Source organism: Tribolium madens, unplaced genomic scaffold (genome assembly GCF_015345945.1).
Source record: "Tribolium madens isolate multiple individuals breed KSU strain unplaced genomic scaffold, Tmad_KSU_1.1 Scaffold_1;HRSCAF=32;Tcas5.2_LG8, whole genome shotgun sequence".
NCBI classification, from domain to species: domain Eukaryota; kingdom Metazoa; phylum Arthropoda; class Insecta; order Coleoptera; family Tenebrionidae; genus Tribolium; species Tribolium madens.
In genome coordinates, this window is record NW_025400984.1 from 6,943,205 (window position 1) to 6,956,620 (window position 13,416).

General features: G+C 30.7%; 2 protein-coding genes across 2 annotated transcripts in view; one reads left to right on the top strand and one right to left on the bottom strand.

The window, feature by feature from the left end:
- The window catches only part of LOC123003716, a 67,996-nt gene extending 64,782 nt beyond the window's left edge, over positions 1-3,214 (top strand). Inside the window, exons 6-7 of the mRNA XM_044396674.1 lie at positions 1,452-1,544; positions 2,761-3,214. Of these exons, the coding sequence (XP_044252609.1) occupies positions 1,452-1,544; positions 2,761-2,771 (104 nt within the window). The 3' untranslated portion in view covers positions 2,772-3,214. The remainder of the gene's footprint in view (positions 1-1,451; positions 1,545-2,760) is intronic.
- An 8,101-nt stretch (positions 3,215-11,315) lies between these two features.
- Positions 11,316-12,856, bottom strand: LOC123003643. The gene is made up of 3 exons (XM_044396539.1): positions 12,636-12,856; positions 11,818-11,941; positions 11,316-11,763 (listed from the first exon to the last, which is right to left on the bottom strand). Exons 1-3 carry the CDS (start codon positions 12,675-12,677, stop codon positions 11,543-11,545), a joined length of 387 nt encoding a protein of 128 aa, XP_044252474.1. The 5' UTR covers positions 12,678-12,856; the 3' UTR covers positions 11,316-11,542.
- Between the last annotated feature and the right edge of the window lie 560 nt (positions 12,857-13,416).

The following is a 13,416-nucleotide window of genomic DNA, read 5'->3' on the forward strand; positions in this document are numbered from 1 at the left end:
CAGAATTTATTATTTCACAAAGCAATGTTATTTAAATGACGCGTTTCTGATAGAAGACGACTCCAAGAAATGCCATAATACAATCGCAGTTAAATCAATACTTCATTACATTTTCTTTTGTTCCCGGCTCTAGAATTTCTCGAACAAAACTGCATTATGATTCTTCGTTAGATTGTAAAGATTTTCATTTTAAAATAAGTTGGAAGTCGCAGTAGGAAATATCGCGTTAATGCATATAAAGCGAACAGCGACGATAAAATCGGAACGAAACGTTCTATTCGACTGCGACTTTTCATTATATACAAGAACCTCACCGAGATATTATCACATTAGGACTTTTAGTTCGATGATTACTTTTTATGGCAAATTCCACAATTAGCAGTGAAGCGAAAAATAGGTAAAAGTTCAAACACGATAGCGATATGATAAAAACAAATTGACATTGAGTTGAAAGCGCGTTTTGAATGTTGTAGTGACGAGATTCGGTGAAGCGAAAAGTCTTTGAGAAATTGAACAGACTCCTTGTGAGGGACACAAAACAGTGAAGCGAGTTTTTATAATTTCAATTATGCAAATAGGAAGTTCTGTAATCCTCTATTTCTCTAATAAGAATGTTATGTGGTTTTACTTATTTATAATTCTTACACTTACAAATAACGAGTATCACATATAAAGAGTGAATACTATTCACACTTGGCAACATCAAAGGCAAGCTAAGATGAAAACTGTCAATACGTCTTACATGATATTTATTCTGTAGTTAAAAACATCGACTCGTCATTACAGTCTGTCAGAACTCGCGCCCCGAGAAAAATTTCAACTAAGGTAAGATACCAGGAACATGAAGAAAATGTTAAAAAAATTCTATTTGTCAAAAAAAATTTGACTTTTATTTTTTGACATTTGACATTTTTTTATGTCTATTTAATGATACTGATGATCTTGTATATGTTTTTTTATAATTATTTAATAAAAGTACAAACATTTTGCACATAAAAGCCACAAATAACATTAAATAGAGTTACAATTTAAGATAGCTTCCTTGTTTCCTCTTCTAACAGCCTGGAGCAAAAAACTCCAACAGAAATAAATAGGGTCAAAGTGCAACATTTAAATTCTGATAACTTTAAAATTTTATAGATAGAATTTTTTAAACATTTTTCCATGTTCCCGGTATCTTACCTATGGCATTTTTTTCTGGGGCGCAAATCCTGGCGCACCCTGTATACATGTCTTCTAACCAATTACATCAAATTGTCCAGTGGTTGAAAGGTTTTCATCCACAAATACTTTATTAAAAATCTTGGATCATTGTTGAAAAAAAAACTGCACTAATGATGCTTACAAACAATACTTTTCTCCATTATTGAATACAGATATAATAGAAATCCAACTAATGCTGCCTCATACATGTTTCAATTTTTAATGTAATCAGTTACGTTTCATTTCAGGTAACAAAGCACCTCTAATTTTAATGGATAGATGGCTGGCTTTCTCCCCTTGCATATTTTCCCTATACCTTGGCCTAACACGTCAGTTTATAGGTGAGTAAATATTAATTAATAATAAGTTAAATTTACTTTCAAAGTCAGTTTCGATTCTGAATAGTTGATTAACCTGAAATTTCTATGACCCAAGGATACAACCAACTATTGAACAGGAAACTAGCTTATTACTGTACAATAATTACAACATGTCTTGACTTGGTACAAGTATCCTGAACCTTTCCGCTGACAGTTTTGTGTGTACCTAGAGTTAACGACTTCATATCGTCAAAGAAAGATTGATGACATGCGATATCAAATTTCATAAAACTAACACGTATTAGACAGTACAATTATTAATATGTATTCACGATTAAAAGAGCATCATTTGGATTGACGTCTTGTCTTGGTTCACATGAACGGTTTTTGTTGACCTATTGACTAAACTATTAAAGAGGGAGTATAAATTGAGCTTTGCCAATCAATACATTCGCTTTAAATAACAGGTGAAAAGTTATTTTTAATACTTTAAAATTTTTAAAAACTGAAATAACACTCAAACAAATTTTGGAAATCTGTTATAAACACAACAATATTTCTAGCAATTTGTGGTTATCGCAACAAAACTTAAAATCCTATTACAACAAACACATTAGTAAATTACGCTATCCAATCAGATATTTTGGCTTTCATTATTGGATACACAAAATCACATAAAAGTATTCGATTTATGTATGAAATAAGAGATTTAATGTTAGTTTTTAGAAATAAATGTATTTATTGTTGTTATTTAACTACATTTATCAAAAATAATATATTTGTTGGCAAAAATTATTTTGTCTAATTCAAAGTTGTTTTTTATATTGCTTTACGCATTTTTGAGACTAATTTAAGAGAAAAAAATAGGTGTCTTTTAACCAGACTTGAGTTTGTAGCTAAAAGCAAACATATAAAGCACTGCCAAGAGTCACAAACATATATTTCAGTCTTAAAACTAGTAGTAGTTATTGATAGGTTCTGAGATTTGTCCAAGGCAATCAAAGTTTCCTCAAGACTTCGTTAAATTGAGACGTTCTCGTTAGCTATACAAGTTTTACTGCATTCGACCATAGCTAGGTTTCAATATCAATAAAATTCTTGATTGCTGTCGCTGCTAAAATTGGGAACGTTTGTAAAGCTGATATTCGGAAAAGTAAATTTAGTTTTAATCAGGTCGAAATGTATTTACTTGTGGATACGAAACCGCAAGTAAGTTTAATATTCTGTTTTGTTTCAGGTCTGTGCTAACTATAGATAATCCAAATGGACGACAAGACAATGATTCTAACGTAAATTTTAGTGTGCAACTGAAGACTCACGCTAAAAACTAAATGTTATAATGTTATTTGTATTAATTTCTTTGAAGACTGTTTTCTGTAACACCTCCATATACGCAACAGTTACCAGCACTGAACAGAAACAAAAACTAGACATTTCAACTGTAAATAAATTGTCGTAAATAAGAAACATTGCTTTTAGTATTTCTTTTTGTAAAGTATGTTTTGTTAATCAAGACGATTAATGAACCATATTGAAATAAATATAAATGTATCCAAAGTTAGTGTCTAAGATAATAACTATTTGTGATAAAATTTAATTCTATTCATGTTACGATAAAACTATTTCCTGATTGTTTATTATATGTTGGCCGTTGTACATATTACGTAGCTTAAAACTGAGTAAAATCTCAATTTGTACTGTCGTTGCTTTTTTCCCTCCATTTAGTAAACACGAAACGACCATAGCTAAAACTGTTGCTTAGGGTTTGGTGAAAGCAGACCAGTAATTAAAATAATTAAATGCTTAGGAAGTTTGTAAGTGTGAAGTTAGTAATTGCTCACTTGGGTTGCCGAGTTGAAAGCAAAAGGACCTACATGAGAGAGTACTTGTCATATCATATTTTCCTAATTAATTCTTGAATTTACTGTTCCAGAGACAAGAAACTTCCAAGCACTCTTATTAAGACATACGATTCTAAGTTTCTCGTGAAACAGCAACAATTTGTCTGCACAAAAACAGCAAGATTCCGATGCTTTTTTGTTATGCCAAAGCTAATTTTTCTGTGATATTAGACACAGCTTCATTTTATTCGTTGTTTATCAAAGCCTTCTGTTTCTTAAAACTAGACTCCAAGGCGATTGGCCCTGTCTTATCTACTATGTGCTCTGTTCTTTGAGAATTACATCAGAGTGGAAAATTCTTCCACACCGAGGCTTCGATCCAATTAATTGAAATAAGGTTTCTAATTTTATTATAAAATTGCAAGTCGACGTAATCTGCCAAAGATGGTTCTTGACTATCGTTGAAACTTTGTACCGTAAATAGAATAAACATCTTGGGAAAATTTCTACAGTTGGTTACGAGCGCTACCTATTTCTGAGTGTCTTTCATTCAAACAGTATTTGCCTAGATGTCAATCATTTCTCCAGCTAACAGCAATTGGAATAAACTGTCAAAGCTAGAAGTGCACCTTTGATCAGCAGGTAAATTATATTTAATTGAGATATCAGTAGGTACATCATAAATTAATGAAATTGCGACTAATGAAGGGTATACACCGAAAACAGAAGGAGCTTAATTTGTCTGATGATACACGATTACTAGTTCTCTGAAATGTGTTTACTATTTTTTTTTATAAATAATTCACTAATGAAATAATCAAATTATTAAAAAACAAATTAATGTCGCAACTGGTATTTTTTCATGTTTTTTTTTTCATTTTTTCATTAGTGCTTAAATAAAAAAATTGTTTCAAAAGACCTATGTTTCCGAATCTTTAGGCCATTTGCGAGGACATTTGTGTAACTGAAAACAGTTGCACAAAATGCTCATTGCGACACTGCTTTTAGTTTTTTAACTTTTTTTGGGTACCGCATACGTCAAATGTCGTCAGATATAGTAATGAATTCAATTTAAAAAGCTCTCGATAGAAAAAATAAGATATAAAACGAGCGGTACAACCCCTCATTGTAATAATAGTGCATTTCTAACACAGTGAGAGTGTTTATAATACTTGTTTTGTTAATTTACCATTTTTTATTTCGGTATCGCAACGAGCAGTTTGTGTAACTGAAAACAGCTGCACAAAATTTAACTTTGTAGCACTGTTTTTGACAACATTTTATACAATATTTTTGCTCACTGGTTAAATATCAACGTTTTTTATTGAAACTAATGCAATTTGAACTAGTTTCAAGCGATTTGGTACGGTATAAAGTCTGTTTTTTTTTAAATGGAAATGCCAAACAGTCTTAAAACGTTGGCACCACTAGTAAATTCATTCATAGTCATGAATGAGAAAGAACCTCGAAAAGAACGCAATTAAATTAGTGTCTAGAGCATCGTTTTTGAGGAACGAGTTAAAAAAGTAACAATTTTGAAACTAAAGCTGAATAAGAATTTATAAAATGCATCAACTTTGAACTCATTTCAATAAATTACACAAAATTTATTGCAAATCATCATAATACTTACTTGTATCTTTTGCTAAATAACTTTTTTCTGTATTTCTTTTCTTTTTCTTCTAAGTTTTAGTAGCAAAAACCTCATTTTTGTCCACAACATTTTATACTTACTTGCGGTGTTTCTCTCAAAATGATTAGAACTGAATTCTGTCTTTAGACCTTAGGTAATGATGTCGGCCCTCAGGTATTCAATTATAGTGCTTTTAAAGAGCAAACACACAAGATTCATAAACATCAAAATTTTGGCAACATCTCAATTTGACCATAACCATAATTTTTTAACAAAATTTCTTGGGACAAAAACAAAGAGCAAACAAAATTTGTGGCTATGGAGACAAACTGCTACCAATTTTTTTACCAAAATTTTGCTTGGTAATTTCCATTTAAAGAAAAAACAGGCTTTATGTCAAAAGTCGTCAATTTTAAGTGTAAAATTTAATAATAAATTCAATTTAAAAAGCGCTCAACAGAAAACGTAATATAAAAAACATATCTTATTGTAAAACTCGTGCTAAAACTCGCCACTGCCTGGCTCGTATCACCACAATGAAAGTGTTTGTAACACTTGTTTATCATATACTATTATTGCAATAATTGCCATTTTTAAAGCTAATGTATTTTGATTTATAAAAACAGTTAAAAAAACTATATGTACACAGAACCGGTGGAAAATCCACAAATACCTATTTTGTTGAAATAATTAATAACCGGCTCTAACTGAAATGGCATTCCTAATTCTGCATTTTATTTAAATGCAGTTTTTGCATATAAATGAGTAATATTTTAATGACAGTTTGAATCAGTTTTATTGATTTGACACTTTGCTTCACTTTACGGTGATTGCGTTATTTTGTTGGTCACGCTTTTCCCACATAATTGAGATATAAATTGCAAAAACATCATTATTATCGAAAATTCGCACGAACAGACTCAAAATATATACCAGTAATCAGGTGGAAGATTTGAAATAAATTTGTTGAGCTGTTATCAAAGACAGGATCTGGTTCTAATTTCCGCAGAAGCCGAACGAATGTTAGTCGCAGCAACACCCCACTGCCATCTAAATGCATTCGAACACATCTGCGGAACAGTATTCACCAACAATTTCGACAATCTATCCGTCTATGTGATTTCTGTTTTCATAAAAACGCGCACAGACAGCTGTTTGCATGGAAATTTGTTTAGATTCGGGCAATTTCCGGTTATCAGCCGTCGACACGTTACTTTTATAGGACTCATTAATCGTATCGATCGAAATTTACGAGACATGCACTAGTTTAATTAACATTATGACACTGACCGATGCCTATTTGTGGCGACTTTAAAATGCAAATTCTTCAATTTGAGACAAAGTAATGATAGACAAACTCTTTTTAATTTAACTTGGATGAACAAAAACAAATTTGTGAGCGCAGGCGGGCAAAAATTATTCTTTTAATTTTCTGATTTGCCTAATATAAATTTTAAAATATTCGGCCGAAAGTTTCCAACATTAGGGTCAATAATGCAGTTTGTACAACATACATAAAACATTTCCGAACTTTTCCAAATTAAAAACTTTAATGACTTACCCGGCCAGTGTCATTAAACTCGCTGGAATCATAAAATATTCCATAGATATTAAGTAATCCATCTTCAACCTTTCATAATCCCTTGCTTTAAATTCCCAAAGATTTATCCTGATATTAATTACGTGCGGAAGTGTGCAAATTTGAATTGAGAGCAATATAAACATAAGAGAGGCCTGAATGTGAAATTTGATTGATGGTGTGTTTCACCATTTTTAATTCAACAATCGCACCGGAAGCAATTAATTTTCAAGCGCCTGTCTGGGATTTCAGCAATAATATTAGAAATAATACCTAGAAAAGACGTTATATTGCCGCTTGATTAAGATTAAGATCTCTGGTCTGCACACGAAGACATATCTCCGGGGATGCTGTTTCAGCCTATGAATCTTTAATAGTTCGCTTGGAAACCTTCCGCCAGTAACATATATTGATTTCATATGTGGTCCGTTGTTCGGATTTCTCTAGGTGAGTTCAAGCTCCAACTTCATGTCTGAGTCTTACCAAAGTTCACATAACTTTAAAGAAAAATGCGTATTAAACCACATTATTTTGAAGAATGGGACCTACACGAACACGGAAAATGATATAAATTGCACGAACTGTTGCAACCGAGACTTTTACAGCCTTTCGTGCAATTGATACAAGAAATACTGCTCGTTAAACGGTTACTCTCTACTTGCGGTTATTATCTAGTAAATAATTACTCAAACACTAAAAAATTCACTCAAAAACGTCATCACAAAAAATGTTGCATTTTTCTAGCCAAACACACAATAGATATTACGAGTATAAAGAACAGAAAACCTTTTGAAAAATTATCTCTATTTTCGGTAGTAAAATAACAATCAAAGATAGGTTCTGTTTCTGAGCTTTTCGCTATCTTTCCAAGTTTTCTCTAACCGCAAAAACGCCCCATTTTGGTCTTCTTTCATTATTAGTTATTAGTTATGTTTCTCTCCGACCGGAATCGAATTTTATTGCCACCGACTTAAACGTGATGGGGAAAAAAGAGGAAAAAAGCTCGGAAATATTCATTATATTTACGTACTTTATATGATGTCTTATGGCTTTCATTTCAAAAATCTAATATGAAAAATTGTTTTATTAAATTGAAACCATAGTAAAATGGTGGATGCGCCGGTTCTAATACACTCTCTCTAATACACCTCACGTAAAATCTAAGCAATATTTTAAGTAAATAATCCTCAAATAGAACACGGCACAACATAAGTCAAAAAAGCCATTATAAAAGCGGATTTCCATTAATGTTGATCTACAAATCATTTTTTGGCCCAACCTTATTAAAAGTTGCCTTTGCCTCCTCGCTTGTGATTAGGAAACGGAGATGAGAATATTAAAGGTGGAATGTGTATTTCAGTGTTTTAAAGAGGCATGTGTGAAGCCTTATAATCTAAAACATTGGCTTTTGCTGAACAAAGATTTATGGAAGCAGGGTACAAGATCCATATAAAAGCAGATACAATGCACATCGTGTTAAACTTAAAAAAGATCATTAATTTCAAAGTTTTGCATCTATTATGGCTGGATTTTATTTTGTTTAAAAAAGCAAAAGCGCCATATTATCAAAGTTTTCAAAAGGCTCTTTTAAAAATGGATTAGACGCAAATCTTCCAGATGAATACAGACGCTCAATCACAAAACCCTCGTGTCTAACTCAATTAATCGTGGTTTACGCTTTTTGAAAAAGCTTAAATGAGAGATTTGCTGCATATACAAAGCTCGCTAAGAGCAAAAACAATATTAGACCAATTGTTTTTGAATAAAAAAATACTTTTAAATTATAAAACGAACAATGCAAAATTTTACTATACAATAGTTTTAAAAGTCTTTGTTCTAAATTTTTCATCATAATATTTTACATGCTTTTGTATTATTAATTATTAAATGCAAAGAATGTGATTATAAAAACTAAGTACTTCCATTACGGAAATGGGCTTGTCTTGTTGCAGTTAACTTTGATAGATTTTGGTCCGACACACAAAGCGAATTAAATTTTAATTTAAAATTAAACTAATTGAAATGTAAATATTCTACAACCGGCCCTTAATTTTAAACAGTCGGTAGAAAATTTTAGACTTTGCGTAGAAAAAAACAAAATAGTTCGTTGAATTTATGATAAATTGGGCTTTCAGAAGCAATCGTAAAATGTAACGGTTGATTTAGTTCAGTTGATCCATTAATAATGTCAAGCTAAAGTCTCTGTAAGAGCTAAAAATGTACATTTCCTACGTTTGTTTAAAAATTAAAAATTAAACTTAAATTTTACTCTTAATTATTTGGTTGTTATATGCAATATCTACTGAGTCTGAATGTGAAAATAGTTTATTACATAAATTCCAAAAGCAGTATTATAACAGGTTTCGACTGAAATATTCAATTAGCTCAGTTTAGTAAAGTATGAGGCTTCAAAACAATTAAGTGCAAGTTTTATATCAGAATTATAGATAGAGTTTCTAAACTCGATTTAATAATTACTACCTGCCACAGTTAATTGAATTTCTGTTGGCTGTGAAACTTCAGGTGCATCTACATACAATTAATTTTTAATTTGTGTTCAGCTTCAGGCTGTTATTTTTATATTGTTGAACTAACAATTATGTACCTATATATTGAATATATTTGAGCATAACTAAATTATTGAGCAAAAGAATAAAAAACGTTTGATAAACACCACTTGCTTCAATTTGTATTTTTGAAATTATAAAGTCCGATACCTACCGATATTGTAACTTTTAATAACTAACATCTAAAATATATTTCAAAAAATTAACACACACTTTTGCGCAGTTTTAACTTTCATACCAAATTAATTTTTCAGGTCTGTGAAGCTTAATGTAGCATAAATTGCGGCTGGAAAAAAAAATTAAACCTTATTAATTTTTAAAACTGTCGTGTATTATACAGCTAGTAATAATAACATATATTTGCAATTTGAACTTCTCATAATTATTATTGATATTATTGTTTTTAGTGATTAATTTTGACTAACAAAGACATTTGTAAAAAATCTTAGCACAACAAAATATATCAAATTTAAAAACGTGCAAAGGCAATTATTAATTGTCTATGTATTTTTCATTTATAAGTAGCTGTGGTATATTTATGTAAAGGCCTATTGGGCTATAACCCAGAACGTGAGAATTTTAAGGGCTGCAAAATTTTAGTGTGGCGAAAATCTCTTTATATACCAGGTGAATAAAAAGTATGGAACGAAGCGTTTTTCTCGTAAACTAACCACTTTACAAAAAAAATAATTAGTGTAGCGTAAAGTCCAATTAAAATGTGACCATTTATCAAGAATAACATTTTTCGAAATTTTTTTTAGTTTTCGAGTTCTGGAAATTTTTTTTTTAAATGGCAACCCACTATGGTAATTTTTTTAATTAAAGATTATGATCTAAAAATGACCTCTAATTAAACAGAATTGTTTTCTAGTCAGTACTTTTTTTTTAATAAATTGTTAAAGTTGCGTTCCGAGCCCATCACGAAGATTTTCCGAACTTGAACGAGGGAGTCGTTTCATGACTTTGGTCGTTGGAGAGCCCGGTTTTTTAAAAGAAATTTCGAAAAATGTTATTCTTGATAAATGGTCACATTTTAATTGGACTTTACGCTACACTAATTATTTTTTTTTGTAAAGTGGTTAGTTTACGAGAAAAACGCTTCGTTCCATACTTTTTATTCACCTGGTATGTATGTTTAAATCACCGCCTCCTTAATGAAATGTATCAATATCCCGCCTGGGCATTTCGTAAAAAATGCATTGAAGCAGTGATTCCGATTTTTTCTTAGTTACGGGGGTTACTAAGGAAAAACTGAATAATTTTTAATTATTAACGAAAAATAACGCAATTAATAAATGCTGGGAAGGAAGGATACAACAAAACAAGATACGCCAGGGAGAATTGATATTATGAGGTTGAACCCTTTAAGCTAAAAAAATGGAAATGTCAAAAAATTTCCCCAGATTAAAGCGCCAACGGGAATCACTTGAACTCAAAAAATGCCCTGGCGAGAAAAGGATTATTTCTATGGAGACGGCGATGGTTTAAATAAATGCATTTTTAAAAAGAAATTAATTGTTTTATAATTGTTTATAGTTAAATAATATTTTATGCCAAACTAGTGATGAAATGGTGTCAATAGGGGCGGCCAGAATTAAGTAGCCCTAGGCGACAATGAACCTAAATACGCCACTAACCAATAGAATAATTTAAAATTTAATCAAAAATAAGAAATAATTTATCAAATTTCTGTAGAAAGCAACAATCAAAATAAAGTTATTATTTGTTTTTATTATTTTTACATGTTTTGTTACAATTTAATTTAGCGTAAACCAAGCTCATAAATTTGAAAATAAAAAAAAATGTGGTACCTGCATTATAGACAAATATTTTAATTGGCTCTTATTCTAATAAGAACATAATATTTTTGTGATTAAATAAAGGAAACATTAAAGTTAAGTCATCTTGTACAGATACAAAAATTTCAATAAAAATACTTCAGCGTCCTCTTTTATTGGGTAGCTATAACCTGAACCATTTTATAGAAGAACACGTTTCTGTATCATTACAAACTTCGAAACGACTGGTAAGTGTTATAATAGGTGTTATGTTAACAGATGTCACAACTGAATTTTTTATAAAAATAAAAAGGGAATAAAAAATTATAACACGCTGATTATGAAGAATCAGCAGTCATCGATAAAAAATTAAAGTATAAAAAATAAAAAACTGTTAAGGACTATAGATTTATTGTACAAATGTTGGTCCTTTTACAAATATAAATATCAGTTTTAAATTAATAACAATCATTCTTTTGTAAGTTATACATACAGGCACATCCTTAGTATCAAAATCAACAATGCATAATAATTATCTTGAGAAATATTTTGTACATAAAAAACATCCATATAAAAATAAATATTACTGTATAAAAACACACATTTTTATTTTATGATCATTTAAAAATCGCCACGCCAAGTCAAGAGCGAGTCTATCAAAAAGAGAGCTCCTCCAATAATTGCTAAGGAAGCTTTCGCCAAACCATAATCCCTGTATTCGCTCTTACGAACATCCTTGAAATATTCTATGTTCATCGCACCTGCTGCAATAAATGTGGCACACCCGACCAAACAAAAGAAAATATCGATCCTTCTATTAATTGGAGTCGACATTAGATGACCTGAAATTAAAGTACGTTTAAAAATAATCGATGATTTTATTAATTGGTAATTACCAGCAAACCCGCCTACAAGGATGATCACAAAACCACCGAAAGCGGCCACTGAGAGAGTGTTGGTGTTGAAGTCGTGAGGGACTTCGCTTTTGTAATGAAGACCAATACATGTGACTGCAATAGCCTAGAAAAATAATATTCATAGTTTAGTTTCTATTCTAATTAAAATTTCAGTCTAGACGTTTCGAAAGCAATGCTATTAAAATGTGTATAACTAAAAAGAAAGGAAAAATTACATTATAATTAAAATCTAACAACAAATGACAGTTAAGACCAACAACTTGTTGCATTATGGAAAAATGCACTGTGACAATACCGTAATAAGCATAAAAAATTAGGTTACTTGCACCTTGACTTTCACAATTTCCATAATTTTATACATTACGTAATTTCGAGATTCGTTGATGAATCATACGTTATTGTATCTCGTAGTAAAACATGTATTAAAAGATGTAAAACGAGTACGCAATTAACACTAAGAAATTAAATTAACTATTATAAACCCAATTAGCTTAATAAACACCATTGTATCATTTCTAAAATTACTGTTTTGTTTACATCTTTTGGTGCATCTAGAACTTGTATTACTTTTAAGTAAAAGTGTTACAGGTAATTAATTTTAAAAGCGTACTTGAGGGTATAATTAAGTAATTAAAAATAAATGACATAGCTAGACAACCAGCAGCATACAATTTTGATTAAATCAAAAATGGCAAAAACGCATTAACGCGTATTATCACACAACATTTATTTACTGAATAATTCATAAACTGCAGTCAGTTCTAAAAATAACACACCCAATGATGAGAAATGCTTACCAATTCCAAAAATTTGATGATAGACAACCTGCTGATGGCCATAATTGTTGTATTTGTGTTTCAGTAAGGGCGTTTCCAAAATATGAAGATTATTGATTACAGCTAACTCACTATACGACCTCTCTCAACAAAAGTTCGGTGATACACTGACAGTGACTCCCTGCACAACCAAACTCAATATACAAGTGATACAACAGCACGCATCCATGACACATTTCGTTGATGTCATCGGTGAGAATAAAAACTAAAAAGGGTAGAGTTTCAAGGTTGGAAAGGTTTGGTGGATTCAACGGCCGTTACGTTCCACTAACCTAAGGTTCATGCTACGTCTGGTTGACCACAAAAAATAGCGTTTAGGGTAACAGGTGATTGTTGCCTTCAACCACTGAGAAAAAACCATCAGAATAAACATCACAATGGCACATTTGCACCATTCGAAATTGAATCATGTAAACACACGATAATCGTAAAATGGCTCAAAATAATTCTAGATTATAAATTCTCTAAAAATATATTTCTTTCTTAGAAATGTAGCAATTTTGGAAACATCAACAAATTACTATAATATTCCGTTTATTATTTTTCATTTATTAAACAGTTTATTTATCTTGCATTTCATACACACTATTATTATATTTAGTGCAAACAACTATTTCATTGATAAAATTTACATGTTTTAATTAAGCACGAATGCAAGAGTAAATAGGTTCTTTTTGAATATTTAAACTAAAATACCATAAATAACAAAATTAATTTAAACGTTTTTTATGTATTTTTGATG

What these genes read in the sequence shown, in the direction of transcription:
- LOC123003643 (XM_044396539.1), bottom strand. Translation starts at nt 12,677, where the DNA reads ATGGCCATCAGCAGGTTGTCTATCATCAAATTTTTGGAATTG. An exon ending in TCATCAAATTTTTGGAATTG is followed by an intron (nt 11,942 to 12,635) that starts GTAAGCATTTCT and finishes TTATTTTTCTAG; the next exon opens with GCTATTGCAGTCACATGTAT. An exon ending in CCTTGTAGGCGGGTTTGCTG is followed by an intron (nt 11,764 to 11,817) that starts GTAATTACCAAT and finishes CTTTAATTTCAG; the next exon opens with GTCATCTAATGTCGACTCCA.